Raw genomic sequence first — 21,699 nt, 5'->3', positions numbered from 1 at the left:
TGGCGGTAGTTGGAGCCAGTTTTACTGTGATCCCTCTTCATCTCTTTGATTGCAACAAGAGAAAGGAAGAATCCAAAAACGATGAGAATGGAGATAGGATTAGAATTGGGGTTCCAATCGGGTCACACGGCAGTGGAAGAATAGAGGAAAGGGGGAAAGAGGAGGTTATGAGGTTTGAAAATTGGTATGAGCAGTGAGAGAAGAGAAGAAAATGGGTTGAAAATTAAAAAGGGGATTAAGGTTTATCTACTCAAAGACTAATTTGACTTGATATAAAAGATTTATCTTGTCAGCAACAACAGGGTATAATTTGGCATTTGCCACGCAGTCCACGTTGGTAATTGACGACACACTTCAACGAATGTTTGCCAACTCAGCGAAAGAGGTGACGGAAGGATTATCTTTCGGGTATAAATTTGATTAATTTTATTTTTCAAAGATAAAAATAAAAATTAACGTATCTTTTAAGACGATTTTAACTATTAACTCTCTATAGTATATATGAAGATGGACGGAAATTTGGCTGAGGAATATTCTGGCTTTGGAGCAACCAGCATTATATTGTTATTAATACTCATTTGTCGGTTTAGATTCTTTTGGTTAAGAGCAAGATAATTTTAGCTTAATCACTGTCTTCACTTTCTGGTGGCAAAATTATAGAGGGGATTATCACAGTTTGAGCCTTCAACATCTTGCTATGATATTAGAAGCCATTAAAATTTATTAATTTTTAAACATCATTATTGTTTTGTCATTAAACTAATTTTTTAATTTAATAATTTTGTAATATAATTTTAACTCATATTTATATATATATATGAAAAAATTATACTATTTTATTGTTTCCAACTCAAAACTTTAAATGTCAAATAACAAACCTCTCATCTTATAAACTCGTTACTCTTCTTTGCTTTCTTTACTAACTTCATGGTCAGACTTGCAACATTAACATGGCTTTCATCAATTATTATCATTTCTAACCTTTCTTTCTTTTCTTATTTATGGTGGTTCTCATCTCATATCATGCAGTATAGATATATGGAGAATGATGTAGCTATAGACCTTGAAGCAATGTTGAAGAACGCTCAACCTTTGTTTACAACCAAAAGCTGCTGCTACAAGGTGCCCCATAAAATCCGGCAATTAAACGAAGATGCATACACCCCAACGGTTGTTTCAATTGGTCCTCTTCATCATGGGAATTCCAGATTGATAACCATGGAAAGCCACAAACAGGTCTATTGTCAACATTTCATTCAAAGATCGAATGCAAGTTTAACCGATTTGGTGAGTTGTGTGCAACAGTTAGAACCACAAATCCGTGCATGTTACTTGGAGAAAATTAACCTCACAGTAGACGAATTGGTGAAGGTGATATTCATAGACTGTTGTTTCGTACTTGAGCTTTTCCTCAAAGATGAGTGGATGATAAATGATGCTATCTCTTCAAAACCGTGGATGAGTACTCGGGTAATACATGATTTATTATTACTTGAGAATCAGATTCCTTTCTTTGTTTTTGACAAGATATACAATCCAGCTTTTGCTTCTCGCTTAAATGGTGATCATGATCTATTCCCTTCATTTATGTCGGTTGCTGTTACTTATTTTTCAATGTTCAACAAACAAGGATTGTTATTACCATCAGCTATAGTACATTTCACTGATCTGATTAGATACTTCATCTTGCTACCATCTCATACAAGACTTTCAAGGAACCCTGAACTGTTAGTTCTTGGTCACAGTGCATCTGAATTAGTTGAAGCAGGAGTCAAGTTCATAGTAAATAAATCATCATGCATGCTAGACCTGGAATTTGATCATGGTACTCTTAAAATTCCGCATATTAAAGTGGGTGATGGGACTGAAATTTGGTTGAGGAATATAGTGGCTTTTGAGCAGTGTCATTATCCTAAAGAACACTACATCCTTGACTATGTTGTATTTCTTAATCACCTGATGAAAACAAACAAGGATGCTGGTGTCCTCATTAAATCTGGAATAATTGATTGTTGGGTTTTTGGGCTCCCTTCCTATGTGGAGAAAAAGCCCAAATGCTAGTATCCAAGCCCATGATTAGTTGAAGTAGCTGAGGTGAGTTAGGGTTGAGAGAGAGAGGTCATTTGCAAGGAGAACACCAAACACTAGAGAGAAGAGAGGAGAGAAAGTCATTTTCGCACATACACAAAGCTGTTTCTGTAAATTGGTCACTGCAGATTCGTTAACCGTTGGATCGAGCTCAAATTTGGACAGTGTGTTCTACACATCTGGTTCTTTGATTTCACCGTTCGGATCTTCAATTCAACATCTGTAGCTGGAGATATTGGCCACGCACAGTAGCTCTATTTTTGTGGTATTTTCATCTTCTTGTTCTTGTTTTGAAAGCTTTGAAGCTTGGGTTGTTTGGCTTGTTGTATGCACGTTTTGTGCAGTAATTTGTGACTCTCTTGTACCCTATTTTTCATCATAGTGAAGCTATATCCTGGTCTTGGTGACTCGTGGTTTTTACTTCTCTCATTGAGGAGGTTTTCCACGTTAAAAATCTTGGTGTGTTAGCTTGCTTATAATTTTTGGTTTATGTGATTTTTACAAAAATCAGAATCTAAAACAGATAAAAAATGGGAGTTTGAACACCAACATGTTTATGGTTTTATTAGGCAATTGGTGGATGATAATGTTTATAATCACATTGCTAATGAGACTCATGCTAAGGCTTTGTGGAATCAAATTAAATCCTTGTATGCTTCCAAGTCTAGCAATAATAAATTGTACTTGTTAAATATGTTGATGAATTTGAGATACAAGGAGGGGTCACAAGTATTAGATCACTTGAATGAATTTCAAGGAGTTCTGGATCAGTTGTCAAGCATGGGAATCAAGTTTGAAGATGAGGTTCAAGGATTGTGGTTGCTAAATACTCTACCAGATTCTTGGGAGACATTTCGTATCTCTCTTACTAATTCTGCTCCGAATGGTAAAGTGAGCATGCAACTTGTTAAAGGTGGCATTTTAAATGAAGAGATGAGAAGGAAGACGCAGAATTCTTCGTCACACTCTGAAATGTTAGTCACTGAAACCAGGGGGAGAAATCAGAATAGAGTTCAAAAGGGTAGAGGTAAAAGCAGGAGCAAATCCAAGGGAAGATACAAGAATGTTGAGTGTCACTACTGTCACAAAATGGGTCACATTCAAAAATATTGCTATCTTTGAAAAAAGGAGAACAAAGGTAAGCAAGAAAAGAAGGATGATGGTGGTAATGATCGTGTATCTTCTGTTTCAGATGATCTTCTTACTGTTGATATTGCTGATTATGAGTACAAGGTCAATCTTGTTTCTGATGATGAGTTTAGCTGGGTAATTGATAGTGGCGCCTCAATACATGTTACACCAAAGAAGGAGTTCTTCACTTCTTATACTCCAGGTAATTTTGGAGTGCTTAAGATGGGTAATGATGGTTTGGCCAAGGTTATTGGTGCAGGAGATGTTTGTCTTGAGACCAATATGGGAATGAAGCTACTACTTAAAGATGTTAGACACGCTCCAGATGTTCGCTTGAATTTGGTTTCAGTTAAAAGGCTTGATAATGAAGGCTTTGTAAACACTTTCGGCTTTGGACAATGGAAGCTTACTAAAGGCAACTTAGTGGTGGCTCGAGAAAAAGGTACTTCAAGTTTGTATGTGATGCATGCCATGATTGCAAAAGGTAGTGTGAATGCGATTGAAAGTAAAGAAGTTTGTAGCTTGTGGCACAGAAGACTTGGTCATATTAGTGAAAAATGACTTAGCTATTTGGCTTGAAAGGATGCTCTTTCAGGTTTAAAGAATACAGAGTTGGAGAAATGTTCTCATTGCATGGCTAGCAAACAAAGAAGATTATCCTTCAAGAAGCATCAACCTTCAAGAAAATCAGAATTCTTGGAATTGGTGCACTCCGATATTTGTGGTCCTTTGAAGGTACGGTCTTTTAGTGGAGCTATTTACTTTATTACTTTTATTGATGATCATTCAAGAAAGCTTTGGACTTATGCTTTGAAAACAAAGAACCAAGCTTTGGAAAAGTTCAAACAATTCCAAGCTTTGGTTGAGAGACAAACAGGTAAAAAGTTTAAATGTATTCGCACTGATAATGGTGGTGAGTATTGTGGACCATTTGACATGTATTGCAAGCAGTAAGACATTAGGCATGAAAAAAACACCTCCTAAAATACCTCAGTTGAATGGTTTGGCAGAAAGGATGAATAGAACACTGATTGAAAGAGTTAGGTGTATGCTTACTGAAGCTAAGCTACCTAAAGTCTTTTGGGGTGAAGCGCTACTTACAGCGGCTCATGTGATTAATCTGAGTCCTACAATTGCTTTGGACAATGATGTTCCGGATCATGTTTGGTCGGGTAAAGATGTCTCGTATGGTCACTTGAGAGTCTTTGGATGCAAAGCATTTGTTCATGTTCCAAAGGATGAGAGGTCCAAGTTGGATGTGAAGACAAGGCAGTGCATTTTTATTGGGTATGGTCAAGATGAGTTTGGTTACAGGCTTTATGATCCAGTTGAAAAGAAGCTTGTAAGGAGCCGTGATGTAGAGTTTATTGAAGACCAGACCATTGAGGACATTGATAAGGCAAAGAAGAGTCAATCACAAGAGAGCAGTGACTTGACTGATGTAGATCCAGTTTAGCCGCCTCCTTCGTCAGAACAAATAGAGAATCAATATCAGGAGCATATGCAACAAAATGAGCCTTTGGTTCCTGATGACCAGGAGATGGGAGATCCAATTGATGCTCCAGTTGATGATGATGCTGATAATCAACCTGAGCTACCTGAAGATCCACCAGGTTTCCATCCTAGGAGGTCTACTAGAGAGCGACGACCTTCAACGAGGTATCCTTCTAGTGAGTATGTAACATTTACTGATGGATATGTGACCTTGACTGATGGGGGAGAACCTGAATGTTATACGGAAGCTATGGAAGGTGACGACAATAAGAAATGGTTTGATGCAATGCAAGATGAAATGAAATCCTTGTATAATAATCAAACATTTGAGCTTATGAAGTTGCCAAAAGGAAAGAAAGCTTTGCAGAACAGGTGGGTTTATAGGTTGAAGCATGAAGAAAATTCTCAGTGTCCAAGGTACAAGGCTAGATTGGTGGTCAAGGGCTACAGGCAGAAAAAGGGAGTTGACTATAATGAAATCTTTTCACCGGTTGTGAGAAGATCTTCTATTAGGACTATTTTGAGTTTGGCTGCAAGTTTTGATTTAGAGATAGAGCAGATGGATGTGAAAACTGCTTTCCTTCATGGCGATCTTAAGGATGAAATTTACATGGAACAACCTGAAGGTTTCATGGTAAAAGGCAAAGAGGATCATGTTTGCAAACTAAAGAAGAGCTTGTATGGCTTGAAGCAAGCTCCAAGACAGTGGTACAAGAAGTTCGAGTCTGTTATGGCAGAACAAGGTTACAAGAAGACTACTTCTGATCATTGTGTATTTGTTAAACAGTTTGCTAGTAATGATTTTATTATCCTTTTGATATATGTTGATGATATGCTTATTGTTGGTCAGAATACTTCTAGGATTGATATGTTGAAGAAGCAACTTGTAATGTCATTTGCAATGAAGGATCTTGGTCCAGCAAAGGAGATTCTTGGCATAAGAATCGAGCGTGATAGAAAGGAGAAGAAACTTTGGTTGTCACAGGAGAAATACATAGAGACAATGTTGCACAGGTTCCAAATGGAGAAAGCAAAGGTCGTTAGTACTCCTCTTGCTACACACTTCAAATTGAGTTGCAAGCAGAGTCCATCAAGTGATGAAGAGAAGAAAGACATGGAAAAAGTTCCATATGCATCAGCCGTGGGTAGTTTAATGTATGCTACCGGATATAGCTCATGCTGTTGGTTGTGTTAGCCGTTTTGTTTCAAACCCAGGAAGAGAGCATTGGAATGCTGTAAAATGGATAATGAGATATCTTCGTGGTACTTCTAACATGAAGTTGTATTATGGAAGTGATAAGCCTATTCTAGTTGGTTACACTGACTCAGACATGGCAGGAGATATTGACTCTAGAAGGTCCATTTCAGGCTTCTTGATCATTATTAAAGTGGGTGATGGGACTGAAATTTGGTTGAGGAATATAGTGGCTTTTGAGCAGTGTCATTATCCTAAAGAACACTACATCCTTGACTATGTTGTATTTCTTAATCACCTGATGAAAACAAACAAGGATGCTGGTGTCCTCATTAAATCTGGAATAATTGATTGTTGGGTTTTTGGGCTCCCTTCCTATGTGGAGAAAAAGCCCAAATGCTAGTATCCAAGCCCATGATTAGTTGAAGTAGCTGAGGTGAGTTAGGGTTGAGAGAGAGAGGTCATTTGCAAGGAGAACACCAAACACTAGAGAGAAGAGAGGAGAGAAAGTCATTTTCGCACATACACAAAGCTGTTTCTGTAAATTGGTCACTGCAGATTCGTTAACCGTTGGATCGAGCTCAAATTTGGACAGTGTGTTCTACACATCTGGTTCTTTGATTTCACCGTTCGGATCTTCAATTCAACCTTTGTAGCTGGAGATATTGGCCACGCACAGTAGCTCTATTTTTGTGGTATTTTCATCTTCTTGTTCTTGTTTTGAAAGCTTTGAAGCTTGGGTTGTTTGGCTTGTTGTATGCACGTTTTGTGCAGTAATTTGTGACTCTCTTGTACCCTATTTTTCATCATAGTGAAGTTATATCCTGGTCTTGGTGACTCGTGGTTTTTACTTCTCTCATTGAAGAGGTTTTCCACGTTAAAAATCTTGGTGTGTTAGCTTGTTTATAGTTTTTGGTTTATTTGATTTTTCCGCTGCTATTGGGTATTATTGTGCTGGTGTTAATACTTGTTGTGAGTGGATATTGTTGCTCCTCTGATTCTTGCAAGTAGGGAATTGTGTTTTATTCCTATCATTGATTGCGTATTTGGTGGTAATTATGAAAGTAAAGTGGCTAACCTATTCTGCCATGTTGGGAAGAACAGTTTGGTTGCAACTACTAATGTTGATTACCTCCGAATTTGCCGTGATTTGAATGCTTACTATAATCATCCATGGCACAGTAAAAATGGCAACTCTGAGGCGCGATTATTTCACCTCTCCATGGAGTACAGCAGCTTCAATAGCTGGAATTATGCTGCTAATTCTCACTGTTATTCAAACTGTATGTTCTGTCCTCCAAGTTTAGTAGTAGTAGGTTTGAGGTTTATATGTTTAAATAATGTAGACATTCACAATTCACTAAGAAGGTGTGGATTGCAGCAAGTGCTGCTAATAATATAGTGGTATAGTTGCTTCAATGTTATGTTCTTTGTATGTGACTACTATTTTGAACTTTTGAATTGATATCGTTTCTTCCATTGTTCTAATTGGGTTCCATTTTGTCAACATATAACCAGTCTCAGTATTATTGCTAATGGTGAATATTAATATGCCCAAATTAAAGTTGCAATAATAAGTTGAATGCTATATAGTATATACAAAGATCCATGCAACGCTCTGCCTATAAGTTGATAAGGACTGCTAATTTGAGGTGTAATTATTGCAAGACAGCTAATAAGTACTCTAATTGGTGATAATTTAGACACAAAACTCTTTTGGTTATGGAAATTAAAATATATACACAAAATTATTTTATTTTTAGAGATAGAAAATTTATTCTATAAATTGTAATACTACAAAAGAAAATTGGAGACAAATTTTAAAATATTGTCCCATTTTTATTCTTCTTATTTAATTAATTATTTAATTTATCTTTGCATGTATTTCTCTTTCCAGGGCAGAATCCAAACACACACTAAAAATTAGGTATATACTGAAATAAAGTAAGAATAACTTATATTAAAAATTGGTAACTAGCTAAACTATATTCAATTCTTTCCTTCGTTATACAAAGTTATCAATTTCCTTCAATAATAACGATCTGCAACCATCATCCAAATTGAGTCCCACCCCTTGTTTTCTGTTTTCAAGAAGATGATGGTAAAGCAGAACGTGACCAAAATGCTTCTTTCAATTGGACCTCTTAGCATGGAACCACAAGGTATTGTTAGACATATAATGGTTATAGAAAAAGTCTCCGAGGCCAATACTTTCATTAAAACTTAGCTAGCATTTAATTATTAAATGTTAATAATGACTAATTGATGATTACAAATCACAAAATGTATTGACCTTCTTGCACTACTGATCATTATAATTAGATTTTATTCTTGAGCCAAATAGATAATAAGCAAGAGAGGTGGGGGTTCTCACATTCATATTACAATGATAGATAGAATACATAGAACACATATTACAACCCAAAAAAAAAGAAAGGAAAAAAAAAGGAACCCTCTCTCCCTCTAAGATAAAAATTTAAATTAATACTTATTACTTTTTAGTAAAAAAAATTGTAAGTATTAATTTGGATATAAGATAAAAGAATCAAGCCTTACATTTTCTAAAATAGAAATTCTAATAACTGTTATAAGTCCAAGATAATCCTTATCTCAAACTATAACAAGATGTATTTTAGTGTTGTTGCATCTTGCATGAGACAAGTTTTTGCTATATTATATTCATTCTAATGAAATTTTGTAACTTTTATTGACTTGAGTCAACTCATGAAGTCAAATGGAGGAATACGTAACTTTTTTATAACCAAATTTTTATATTTTTAAAATTTAAAATTTAAAATTATTAAAAATTAATTATTAACTAATTATATTATAATTTTAATTTTATTTTTATTTTTATTATACAAATTGTACATTAAACTCATTATCTCCTCATACTTTTTTTTTTCTCTATTGAATTTTACATAGGATGCTTCCTCTTCAATAATTGGAAGGGCCTGTTGCTTTTGATCTTACTTTTATTTACATTTCTTGTGCCTAGCTAGCTTCCACCCAATATGCATTGTTTTGGTTTAAGCACTAAGCAATTTCAGCCACACTATCTTTCACTTCCAGGTGGTAGCTAGAAATTATTATAGGGATCATCACACTTTGAGGCTGCAACATCTTACTGTGAGTTAAATTCCACATATCTCGTTCTTACTTCGCTCTTTATTCTTCATGTCTAATATTTATTTATTATTGGAACAATGATTGTGCTATGAAATCTACTCTCAGCCATATTTTTTTTTTAAATCTTTCATATTAGTGAAAAGTAAGATCTACTGTGATGAGGTTGGTATTTAAGAATTTGATTATATTAAATATTAATATGGAGTTAATAATTCGAGTGACAGTGGAATGTTTACAGTTCAAGAAATTAGAAAAAACCTCGTGTACTGTGTGTTCTCTTGCTAAAACAAAAAAAGCTAAAGAAAAAACTCGATTACAGAAGATAACTTTTTGTCAACGATAAATTTCGAGAAAAAGAAAAGTTCAGGAGGCCAGCAACTTTATTAAATTCTGGCTTAACCAGCAAAGAAAAGTGAGTCATTAGATGAAATCTCACACCATTAAAATCATCATTAAGTGCTATTTGATAGCTACAAATCACAAAAGTTACTGAGCCTAGCACTCCTCGAAAGAAAAATCCTCTGTTTCACTGCCTTAAGTTTTCTAACCAGTTATCAAAAGTTTCTTTTTCTTTTTTAATTTTTCTTCCTAAACATAGAAATTGAACTTGAATAAGTGAAAGACATAGCTAGCTAATTTTGTCCATAACATGTAGACAAAAGGTTCATGCATGGCTTTCATCAAGTATTATCATTTCTAACCTTACTTTCTTTCTAATGATTCTCATGCAGATGAATAGATATATGGAGAATCATGTAGCTAAAGAGCTGGAAGCAATGCTGAAGAAGGCACAACCTTTGTTTACAACCAAAAGCTGCTGCATCTACAAAGTGCCCCATGAAATCCGCCAGTCAAACGAAGATGCATACACCCCAGGGCTTGTTTCAATCGGTCCTCTTCATTACGGGAATTACAGGCTGGTAACCATGGAATCCCACAAACAGGTTTACTGCCAACACTTCATTCAAAGATCAGAGGCAAGTTTAAGCGACTTGGTGAGTTGCGTGCAACAGTTGGAACCACACATCCGTGCATGTTACTCTGAGAAGATCAATCTCACAGTGGATAAATTGGTGAAGGTGATATTCATAGACTGTTGTTTCGTAATTGAGCTTTTTCTCAGAGATGAGTGGATGAGAAATGATGCTATCTTCTCAAAACCGTGGATGTGGGTTCGGGTAATATATGATCTGTTATTACTTGAGAATCAGGTTCCTTTTTTTGTTTTTGAGATGCTATACAATCTAGCTTTTGCTTCTCGCTTAAATAATGGTGGTAAATTCTCTCCATTTTTGAGGCTTGCTGTTGGTATGTTTTCAAAGGTCGAAAAACAAGGAGTGTTAACACTGGAGACTAGCAGGATAGCACATTTCACTGATCTGCTTAGATACTTGTATTTGACACCATTTCATACAACAACTCCAAGGGAGCGTGGACAGTTAGTCCTTGGTCACGGTGCATCTGAGTTATTTAAAGCAGGAGTGAAGTTCCAAGTAAATAAATCAAATCATGACTGCATACTTGACTTGGAATTTGAACATGGTGTTCTTAAAATTCCACACATTTTAGTGCATGATAAGACTGAAGTTAGGTTGAGGAACATTGTAGCTTTGGAACAGTGTCACTATCCTCGACATCACTACCTCACTGACTACGTTAACTTCCTTGCTCAACTTGTCAACTCAAACAAGGATGTGGATGTCCTCATTAATGCTGGAATAATTGAGAGTACCATAATTGGTAATGACACTTCGGTGAATAAGATATTCAGTGATGTTGGGAAAAATATTCTAATGGAAAATTATAATGCTAATTATCTCCAAATTTGTCATGGTTTGAATGCTTACTACAAGCATCCTTGGCACACTAAAATGGCAACTCTGAGACGCGATTATTTCACCACTCCATGGAAGACAGTGACTTTCATTGCTGGAATTGCATTGCTCCTTCTTATTCTTCTTATTCAGACAGTATGTTCTATTCTCCAAGTTTAATTAATAAGAGAAATATCATGGTGATGAGTTCTGTACTATTATTAGTAGTAAACCTTGTATCCTAAATTCTAAATAGATAGTAAAATAAAATGTTTACTTTGGCTTGTATGGCTTTCATTCAAGTTGCTACAAGTACAACAATATACTTCTCTTCTAAAATATCTATCAAAAAAACAAAGAAAAAAAAAACATGAAATTTTAAATTAAACTCTTCTTATATTTTAAAGAATTTGAGCCTGAAGAAGTAACTTCAACATTCCACATATGTGTGTTTCAAAAAGAAAAAATCAATTGGAGAAGATAAGTTTTACAAATGAAATGGTGATGAGAAAATAAAATAAAATCTATTTTAGTATTGTTGGATGAGATAAGCGTTTGCTATGTTCATTACTAAATTTTGTAAAGTTTGGTAACTTGGGTCAACTCATGAAGTCAAGTCAATCGATTGATTATTACAAAGGATGCTTCCTCTTCAATGATTGAAAGAGTCTTTTGCTTCCTCTTCAATGATTGAAAGAGTCTTTTGCTTCCTCTTCAATGGAACACAGCAGCTTCCATTGCTGCAGTCATAATACTTATTTTCACTGCCATTCAAACACTCTGTTCTGTACTATCATTACTAGTAAGCCTTAGATCCTAAGTTCTAAACAAACAGTGAAATAAAATGTTAACTTTTCAAGCTTTACTTTGGCCTTTTTGGCTTTCATTCAAGTTGCTATAAGTACAATATTATACTTCTCTTTTAAAATATCTATAAAAAAAAAAAAGACAAATGGCATGAAATTTAAAGAATTTGAACCTGCAGTGACTTCAGCATTCCACATATTAATTTAAATGACACAGGTTTGTTCCAAAAATAATCCATGTGTGTGTTCCAAAGAGAAAATATCAATTGCAGAAGATAAGTTTTAGAAATGAAATGGTGATGAGAAAATAAAATAAAATCTATTTTAGTATTGTTGCATGAGCGAAGTTCTTGCTATATTATAGTCATTACTAACTAAATTTTGTAAACTTTGTTGACTTCGGTCAACTCATGAAGTCAAGTCATTCTATTAATTATTATTTTATTACAAAGGATGCTTCCTCTTCAATAATTGAAAGAGTCTTTTGCTTTTGATTTTACTTTTATGAACCAAAAGCGCCTACTGATTGATTAGTTTACTTTCCAGTTTCCAGTGCCTAATCTCCACCCAGTATGCATGGTTTTGGTTTAATCACTAAGCAAATCCATCCACACTATCTTTCACTTTCTGGTGGCCAGAATTGTTGAGGAATCATCACACTTTGAGTCCTGCAGAATCTTAATTACCGTGAGTTTAAATTCCACATGTCTCTTTCTTACTAAGCTCTATATTCTTCATGTCTAATATTTGTTTATGTTTTTTGTTGAAGCAATGATTATGCTGTGAACTCTACTGTCTTAGCATTTTATTTTATTTTTTTTTTTAATTCCACATAGTTACCATCTCAATAGTAATGGAAAAGTAAGATCTATGGTGATGAAGTTGGTATTTAAGAATTTGATTAAGATGGAATTTGATAAATTTTAAAGATGAGGAAATCGTTGGTGGAAATAGCTTTCATAATACCATATAAACAATAAATATTTTCTTGTGAGATTTTTTTCCACTTTTTGCCTTCTGGTTTTCATAACAGAATCTTCTTTGCTTTGATGCTATTGACATGTGGTTTTCTTGGCAGGTTACCTTTGTTTAAATGGCTGAAATTTTCATCTCCATAGCTGCCAAGATCTCAGAATATGCAGTGGATTTAGCGATACGTCAAGGACAGTATCTGTTTCGTGCTGGAAGATTCATTAAGAATCTTGAAAAAGAAAAGCAGAAACTGATTTCAATTCTAGGTAGTGTGCAGAAAAGAGTTGAAGCAACTGATAAAACAGAACAAGTCAAAGATTCTGTTCTGAAGTGGATCAATGAAGCCGAAAAGCTTGTAGAAGAGGTGGAGAATCTGGAAACAGAAGTAGAGACTAATGGAAGTTGTTTCAAGGGACAATGTTCTATTGGGAAGAGATATAATCTGTGCAAGAAAATGCAACAGAAAATAGAGTCTCTAATAAATCTGAACAAAAATGGTCAATTTGATGCTATTTCCTTCCCTGCTCCAATTCCAGGCAGTGAGTATTTATATCCTGGAAACATTGTTTACTTCAAGTCCACACAGAAAGCTTTGGATCAAATTTTGGAGGCGTTGCAAGATGATAGTATCAATTTGATTGGACTCTATGGAATGGGAGGTTCTGGTAAGACAATACTGGTGAAAGCAGTTGGTAACAAGGCCAAGACTATGAATCTTTTCGACCGAGTTGTGCTTGCCACTGTGTCACAAACTCCGGATATCAAAGAGATTCAGAAGGAAATTGCTGAATTGATGGGGCTGAAATTTTCTGAAGAAAATAAAGCATCAAGAGCAATAAGAATATCTTTGGGGCTGCAAAGTAAAGAGAGAATTCTTGTGATCTTGGATGATGTTTGGGCTAAGCTTAAGCTTGAAGATATTGGAATTCCTTGTGAAGAGGGTAACCAAAGCAGCTGCAAGGTGCTTTTGACTACGCGTCTGCGTGGAGTTTGCACCTTGATGAACTGTCAAAGAGAGATTCCTTTACATCTCTTGTCAGAAGAGGAAGCTTGGATGTTTTTCAAAGAGTATTCAGGAAGAGGTGACAATTCGCCATCCGAGCTATTAAAGGTGGCCTCAAATGTTGCTGTGGAATGTAAAGGGTTACCAATCGCAATCGAAGCAGTGGGATCTTCCTTGAAAAAGAAGCCTATTGAGGTCTGGAAGGCAGCATTATACTGTCTGAAACAGTCAAAGCCAATGGATGTTGAAGATGGAGTGAGAGATGCCTTCTCCTGCATTGAATTAAGTTACAATCATTTGAGAAGCAAAAGAGATAAGCTAATGTTCTTGATGTGTAGTATGTTTCCAGAAGATCATGAGATCTTTGTTGAAGATTTGATCAGATATGGAGTGGGATTAGGCATATGTGGCGAAGTTGAATCGATTGACACAGCAAGGAATCAGTTGAGAGCTAGTATTAACAAACTTATAAACTCTTGTCTGCTGATGCACTCTGACAAAAACAAAGAACACTTTTCTAATGTGAATAGAGCAGATCATGTGAAGATGCATGATATGGTTCGCGACACTGCTTTGTGGATAGCATCTAGATCAGAGAACAAAAAGATTCTGGTAAATCTTGTTAAAGATCTAAACACCTTGGTTGAAAATGGAGACATCAATGATTATTTTGCAGTATCATCATGGAACAAGAAAACGAACCGGATTGCTGCTCAAGTCACTGCTCCAAAGCTTGAGTTTCTATTGCTGAGTTCTAGAATGTCCTTGGATATAGCAAGTGCATCTTTTGAAGGCCTTAAAGAGATCAAGGTTATGGCAATTATCAGTGAAGGTTTTAGGACTTTATTATCATTGCCACATTCAACTCAATCCTTGACTAACCTGCAAACTTTATGCTTGAGAGGATGGGATTTAGATGATATATCTTTCATATTGAACCTTACAAAGCTTGAGGTTCTTGATTTGAGAGCTTGTCGCTTCAAACAAATTCCGAAGGAAATTGAGAGATTGAATAAATTGAAGTTGCTGGATTTGCAAGGTTGTGCAGTTCTAGAAAACTATAATTCTGAAGCAATAGGAAATTGTGAACAGCTTGAAGAGTTATATGTTTCTGGACCTTCCTTCCACAAGGATGATAAATGCATGTTTCCATGTCAAACTTTTCTTGATGATGTTATATCTTCGAATCTACAGAGGTATATATTAGAGCTCGGACCATTACAAACTTATGGCCATGGCATCAATGAGAATTCTAGTGTGAGATCTCTAAGCTTGAAAGAGTTTGATATATCCAAATTTGGTGCATCTAAGATGAATCTTCTGCAAAGAGCAGAGGATATTTACTTGAACCGCCTTCGTGGAGGATGTAAGAATGTTGCTCCAGAGTTGGTTAAAGCAGCCGGAAGCATGAATGATTTGACTAAGCTCAGGCTTCGCTCTTGTTCGGAGATAGAATGCATCATAGATACATCTTCTTCTGGGAGTTATTTTCAGTTAGATGCCTTGATGCCAGGTTTAGTCAAGTTAGAGCTGGAGGAAGTGGAAAACTTGAAAGAACTTTGCCATGGTTCACCTATGCATGCTCTTGGCTTCTTTGAGAAATTAGAAGAACTCTACATAAGGAAGTGTGAGCAGTTGCGCAACATTTTCCCTGCGAACTGCGAATTGCGCAGTCTTAAAATCCTTAAAATTGATGGCAGAGGACTTTATCAGCCAACTGTTGCCATCAGCTGCGCAGCGGTTGCACTATTCTCTATGTCTGCTGCCAAAAGTCTAGAACAATTAGAAGAGCTATCTATAGCAGATTGCAAGGATCTAAGGTGCATAATTTCAAATGAAGAAGATAATGGTAATGAGGACATATCTCAAGCTCTTAACAACTCACAATCAATGCTCCCAAATTTGAAGAAACTCTGCATTCATTATTGTCCAAAGTTAGAATTTGTGCTCCCAAGCTTTTGTGTTGGCCTTGAGAAATTGCAAGAGATAGATATTTTTAAGGCTTCAGAGCTGAAATATATCTTTGGCAATGAATATCAAAATGAGATCCAAACCAAGCTTCCCAATTTGAAATCACTCAAACTCCAGAACCTCGCGAATCTCATTCAGATATGCAGGGGAAACAGTCAGCCTTGGTGGCCATGTTTGAGGGAGCTAAGATGTGTTAACTGTCCAAAATTGAGCACATCTTGTGTCAATGTTATGGTTAGGTCAACAATGAGACAGCAGCATCTGCATAAGGTACATTCCACCCCTTGATGATAAATTCGCTTTTTTTTCCTGAAAACTTTTGGTACAGTATACATACTTGATCATAAATTTGGTAAGACCGTTTTGAAAAGAAAAAAAACAATTAGTTACAAATACTAAATTAAGATGTCTTATATAACACTACTAATGCAGGGAGTTTCCCTTGAGGAGGATCAGGGAAAACATTTGGCCTCAGAATTAGAGCAAGTAGAATTTCGAGGCTTCTCCGAATTGAGGTTCATATGGTCTGATCCTACTAACAGACAGATTTTGAGTCTTCAACATCTTCAATATTTAAAGGTGGACGGCTGTGCGAAATTGAAATCGATCTTCTCAGCTGTGATTCTGAGAAGCCTACCCGAGTTGACATCGCTTGTTATACAAGGCTGCAATGAACTGGAAGAGATTGTTTCAGAGAATGAAGAACTTCATCATGATTTATCCAATACTAAAGTAGTGTGTTTCCCAAAGTTGAGAAACTTGACTGTCAAGAATTGCAACAAATTAAAAAGCATTTTCTGTGTTTCTGTGCTTGGAATGCCTCCTCAACTAAGTTATCTGCACATTTCAGATGCTGCTGAACTTGTACAAGTTTTCAGGAATAGTAGTGACAAGATTGTGTTTCCAAATCTCAGAGAAATGAAACTGAACAAACTACCATGTCTGGTGGACATTTGCATAGGATTTGAACTATTACAGCCAATGAAAGCAGTGAAGATCATGGTAGATCAGTGCCCAAATTTTACTTCAATTTCTGAAGCAACTTAAGTTTTAGCTCTTCAGAATAGAACAAAGGTAGAGAGATATAAATATTCCTTCATCAATGTAAACAATGTTTCATTGTTATTTGAGTTTGATTGCAATGTAATCTCATTAGAGTTGATGATGAATCATTGTTTTAATATCATCAAAATATTTATTATTTTAATATTTAACTCGAGACATGTGAAAATAAAAGTAGAATAAAAATACAAAGGAAATATTTGTCAGGAAGTGACTCATACGGACATGCATGTGAATCCAATTTACAGCATCTTTCCTTCGTGTGTATATATGTACAATGGTTCATATAATTTGAAAAAGTTTCTTGGCTGATATAGAAAGTCAAGAGTCAATACTATTGTTAACAAGTACCAACTTAAAATTTAGCTTTTCGTAGCAAAACAAAGGTAGAGAGAGCAATCTTCTGCTTCTCCCATGATATGAAACAATGGCATTGCAAGTTGCAATGTAGCATATTAAATGGTTTATTAATAGAGTTTAATTGCTATGTACGTCATCCATAGATGTTTTTGTTAAGTTCTTAAGATTTTTTAAATAATAGATAGATTGTTAAATCAAATTATTTGCTAATGTAGTAATATCAAATAAAATATTTAAATAAAACAAATTTAGATAATTATGAAATATTGCTTTTTATTTATATTATAGTATGCTTCAGTTTGTGGAATTGTTTATTTTTCATCAGTTTATTATCTTGTTTAATATAGCCCGTGTAGTTTGATTATAATAGATTAGATAATCGACTATTGTTCTATTTTTACTTTTGTTATTTTTTAAAAATTCAATTACATATGTAATACATTTATCTTTTTATGAGCAATTGAACATATATTTTTTTATAACAAAAAGGCATAAATAACAATAATATCAATTAAATATGATGATATCTATATTTTCCTGAAAACTCTCCAAAGATATCATCACAAGACACAAGATTAGAGAAAAGTAGAAAACAGAATTAGGTTTGGACTTTGGATCCAGTGTTCCATTTATCCCATATTGTTTCCAAGAAGGGGATTTGACAATTCTTAAAACATACTATTGAAGAAACTAAAGAAATATAGACAAGCGTAACTATAAGTCTCATGCACAAACAATTCATACAGCATTATAACCCAAAGTTTATGCAAAATCCAGGCCTGATATGAACCTCCCTCACTAATTATATCTCATCTGTCAGTTTAAAGCATCAATTACCACCGCCAACTTGCCTCTTCCACGAGTCTTCCACAATCAGTTCATCAACCCCCCAATCCTCAAAGCTGGAAAATTTTAGTCAAAAAATGGTAACAGTGAGCATGACATAAAGAAAGAAGACGTAAACAAGAAAAATCAGGTCCCAAAACTTGTGAAATGCATTATGTAGTTACCTTCCATCGGGTAAGTAGCGACGGATGGTAAAGGGTATCTTCCGCTCTCGAAGCTCTTTCATAGCAATCTAATACATTAAGAGAACAAACAAGATATTAGAAATATGATCTAGGTAAAATTTCAAAAAATTGCAAAGCTAGTGCAATCAAACAACTGAGTAAGTAAAAGGAAGAAACCACAGAGGAGCTCAAACAAAATATGTATCTTGAATAATTAATATAACGAAAATAGTTGGAACTAGACCTATGAAAGAATGCTCAGAACTACAGGAAATATCAAAGCTGTTGGCAGCACATTAACAAATAAGGATAACATAGGAACAAAGAGAATGTGCAGCATGGCATATTCAATGCAAACAAACCTGCTCCAAATAACTTATAAAATTCTACACATTGCAGATCAAAATAAAATCCATAGTTCTACATTTCTATATTAAAATAACCATGTCATCATCAAACTGAATTAAAAACTACAGTTTATGGTGTAATATCTAAAGCTGAGAACTTATATTTCAAGGGAAAGGCTAGGAGAAGGCATGCAATGACAGTAAAACTTGTTTACATGCCAGACATAAAAACAAGAGAAACACATGGGACGTGATAGATCAAGATAAACCAATGTCTGGTGAAATTTGAGCTACTATATGAACAATCTATGCATCTGTGTATTAGCAGCTTATTTGTACAACTGTATAGCAAACTACAGGGCAAGAACCTAAATACTATAATATGCATTTCAAGGATATCGGAATTGACAAAAAAGCATTAAGGTGGTCAATGTCGTGAAGATTCTTAATGAAATGTTAGGGGATATGACCACACTAACACATATTTGGAGATTTAATATTTGTCATCTGGCATAACAAATTTAGCAATGAAAACACTCACAAGTCACAATGTACTCAAATATTGTAACATTACAAGAAGGAAGCAAAGATCAAGTAAAAGAACATAAAAGGAAGTGCATTACCTCAAGTGGATCAGTTTCCCCCTCCAGTTCCACCATAACAGGAGCATTCATACTGCCATTTAAGAAGGAGCATTTTATGTCATCACAAAGAAAAAAATAATAAGCAAAACCTTAACCCTAAGGTTAATTCTTTTTCATCTTCTATTTTCAATTCTAACTGCAAAACTACCATCTCATTTTTTTATCCCCAAATCTGCTTACTGATTGCAAGATAAACGAAACAATCAACCATTAGATGGCATTCTTGTGGTAAATATTGAACACAACAAATTCTTTCTAAAGCTACACAGACCCTAAACATCAGGGAGTTAGAATGAAACCTGATTTGGAGAGCACGGGTACCCAGAATCCGGGCACGCTCGTACTTGGTCATGTACTTCGAAGTCTTTCGAGGACGCTCCACCGGTTGTTCATCTTCCTTGTCATCGACCTCAAGAGGCTCTCCAGTGATGTCCTCATTTTTGTTGTTATCAACATCCTCCTCTGCCCCCTCCTGCCCATCAAAATCAAAGAATCCACCAATAAATTTCATTGAATCATTCAATCCCATGTTCCATAACCATATATACTTGTACAAAATAAATAAAAAAAAGGGGACAAAAACATAGCAAAAGGCCAAAAATTTCTATACCTCAATCTCAGGCTCTGGGGGTTCATCTTCATATCTGCATCATCAACATTCTTTGTATATGAGAAATCTCTCAATAACAAGTTAGCAATAAACAAATTGAAGAAGCAGAATAGATAGCTCTAACTAAGCATTGAAATTGTAAAAGCATGAAACGCAGTAGCTAATAGGTAATTTTGTAACAGTGACCAAATCAGAACCTCAAAATAAAAAATTAAAAAAACCCTAATAATGAATAAAACGAATCCATCGAAGAAACACAGACGAGATTTTAAATTTTAATCTCCACAAACTCTGATTTATGCACATAACAAAGAGAGATATAGAGAGATTAACCCCATATCGATGTCATCGTAGTCTTCGTCGGCCATGGTGAATTTGCAGAGAAGAGAGAGAGAGCCAAAATCCCTGCTTGAAGCTTGCGCTGCGTGAACTAAAACCCCTCTCTCGCACGCGCCAAAGATTTATATTCACGAAATAAAAAATATTCATATTTATGAAATATTTGGCCTTTTCTTTTTTTTTATAATCAAAGTGAATAACCGAATATGTTAGCGAAAAAGATAGATAGGTCAAAACTTTTTAAATTTTTGAGTGACAAAATTTAAATACAAAAAGGTCTCTGATTTTAATAAATATAGGACAATTTAATCATGTTGTCTATTTGTCGCTCATAAATATAGGACAATTTAATCATTTTGTCTATTTGTTGCTCATACACCAAACGAAACTGGCTGACGTGGGTGAAATGGTTTCTAGATATTCGTTATGGTGCCACGCTAAGGGGAATAAAGTTCGAAGGACAAATAAGTCCTTGACGTCATTTTGCAAATAAAGTTCGAAGGACAAATAGGTCTTTGAGAATTTAGTTCATTATGCTTGACAAAAGATTTATAAAATCAAACTTCTTTTACAAAAAAGTCGTAAGTTGACAAAAGTCTCTTGCTAAGAAGACCAAGATATCTGTAGATAAAAATTTAAATAATAAGATTTTTAGTTATTATTTTTTATATGAAAAAGTCTAATTTTTTATTAATAATTAATTTTAACATTCGTTATCTAAAATTTAAAATAATGTAACGTATATACTTTCATATTTAAAATATGTTAATTGTAAAAAAATATCGGATGACGTATTTTGATTTGTCAAATTACTAATATAAAATATAAATTATATATAGAGTAAAAATAGTAGAGAGAAATAGAAAAATGGAGAAAGGTAGATGAGAGAATTTAGGAAGGGAGTTTATTAATTTTGAAAAAAAAATATTTTTTCTCAATTTTAATAAGAGTGTCATGTGACACATTTTATTATTGAATTAGATAGTAATATATGATACATATAGAAGCATAATGAACTAAATTCTCAATGTCCTATTTGTCCTTCGAACTTTATTCCTCTTCCAGCGTGGCACCATAATGGACACCTGGACACCATTTCATCCACGTCAGTCAGTTCCGTTTGGTGTATGAGAGGCAAATAGACAGAAGGATTAAAGTGTCTTCCGTTTTGTTAAAGTCAAGAACTTTTTTTTATTTAAATTTTGTCAGAGATGTATTTGTCAAAAATTTAAAAAGTTAGGATCTATCTATTTTTTTCTTTTTTTTACTGGACAAAATGTGACCATAAAAATTTTAATTTTGATGTAATCTATTCTATTATATAAAAATCGGATGTCTGCACTTAACGATGAAGCTGACATGACATGTTTCAGAGAGTGTTACCCAATTTAATTATTTTAACTCATTCAACACAATTAATTGCACTGAATTAATTATATCAACTAATTAATTTGATTAGATATTTAAATATTTCTTTTTTTAATATAATTTATTATAATTTATATATTATATAATTCATTATATTAGTGAATTAGTCTTTTCATTTATAAAGTCTAAAATAAAATAAATAAATTATTATTTATTCTAATTAAATTTATTTATATACTATATATGAATTAACGTCTATTCTATTATATTATATAAAAATCGAATTTCTACACTTAATGATAGAGCTGACGTGGCATGCTTATGAGAGTGTTTCTCGATTTATTTCTTTTAACTTA

General features: G+C 34.5%; 4 protein-coding genes across 5 annotated transcripts; 3 read left to right on the top strand and 1 right to left on the bottom strand.

Annotated features, from left to right (window-relative positions):
- Nucleotides 1-1,038: 1,038 nt before the first annotated feature.
- Nucleotides 1,039-1,916, top strand: LOC107496393 (UPF0481 protein At3g47200-like). The gene is made up of 2 exons (XM_052252049.1): nt 1,039-1,825; nt 1,903-1,916. The coding sequence occupies exons 1-2, from the start codon at nt 1,039-1,041 to the stop codon at nt 1,914-1,916; spliced, it is 801 nt and encodes a 266-aa protein (XP_052108009.1).
- Nucleotides 1,917-8,874: 6,958 nt separating this feature from the next.
- On the top strand, nt 8,875-11,062 carry LOC107496447 (UPF0481 protein At3g47200). 2 transcript variants are annotated; one of them, XM_052251864.1, is made up of 3 exons: nt 8,875-9,037; nt 9,769-10,215; nt 10,360-11,062. In XM_052251864.1, exons 2-3 carry the CDS (start codon nt 9,769-9,771, stop codon nt 11,029-11,031), a joined length of 1,119 nt encoding a protein of 372 aa, XP_052107824.1. In that variant the 5' UTR covers nt 8,875-9,037; the 3' UTR covers nt 11,032-11,062. The 2 variants fall into 2 exon arrangements, with proteins under 2 accessions (XP_052107824.1, XP_052107823.1); XM_052251863.1 differs by having other exon boundaries at nt 9,769-11,062.
- Nucleotides 11,063-12,168: 1,106 nt separating this feature from the next.
- Nucleotides 12,169-16,710, top strand: LOC107496392 (probable disease resistance protein At4g27220). Its single transcript, XM_021127142.2, has 3 exons — nt 12,169-12,344; nt 12,736-15,873; nt 16,036-16,710. Exons 2-3 carry the CDS (start codon nt 12,751-12,753, stop codon nt 16,648-16,650), a joined length of 3,738 nt encoding a protein of 1,245 aa, XP_020982801.1. The 5' UTR covers nt 12,169-12,344; nt 12,736-12,750; the 3' UTR covers nt 16,651-16,710.
- An 890-nt stretch (nt 16,711-17,600) lies between these two features.
- Nucleotides 17,601-20,105, bottom strand: LOC107496536 (DNA-directed RNA polymerases II, IV and V subunit 6A). Its single transcript, XM_016117814.2, has 6 exons — nt 19,970-20,105; nt 19,637-19,670; nt 19,326-19,498; nt 19,006-19,057; nt 18,036-18,103; nt 17,601-17,927 (listed from the first exon to the last, which is right to left on the bottom strand). The coding sequence occupies exons 1-6, from the start codon at nt 20,002-20,004 to the stop codon at nt 17,855-17,857; spliced, it is 435 nt and encodes a 144-aa protein (XP_015973300.1). The 5' UTR covers nt 20,005-20,105; the 3' UTR covers nt 17,601-17,854.
- Nucleotides 20,106-21,699: the final 1,594 nt, after the last annotated feature.

This window comes from Arachis duranensis, chromosome 7 (genome assembly GCF_000817695.3).
Source record: "Arachis duranensis cultivar V14167 chromosome 7, aradu.V14167.gnm2.J7QH, whole genome shotgun sequence".
In the NCBI taxonomy this organism is placed as follows: Eukaryota; Viridiplantae; Streptophyta; class Magnoliopsida; order Fabales; family Fabaceae; genus Arachis; species Arachis duranensis.
The sequence above is the reverse complement of the archived record's forward strand: the minus strand, read 5'-3'. Positions and strand labels throughout refer to the sequence as shown.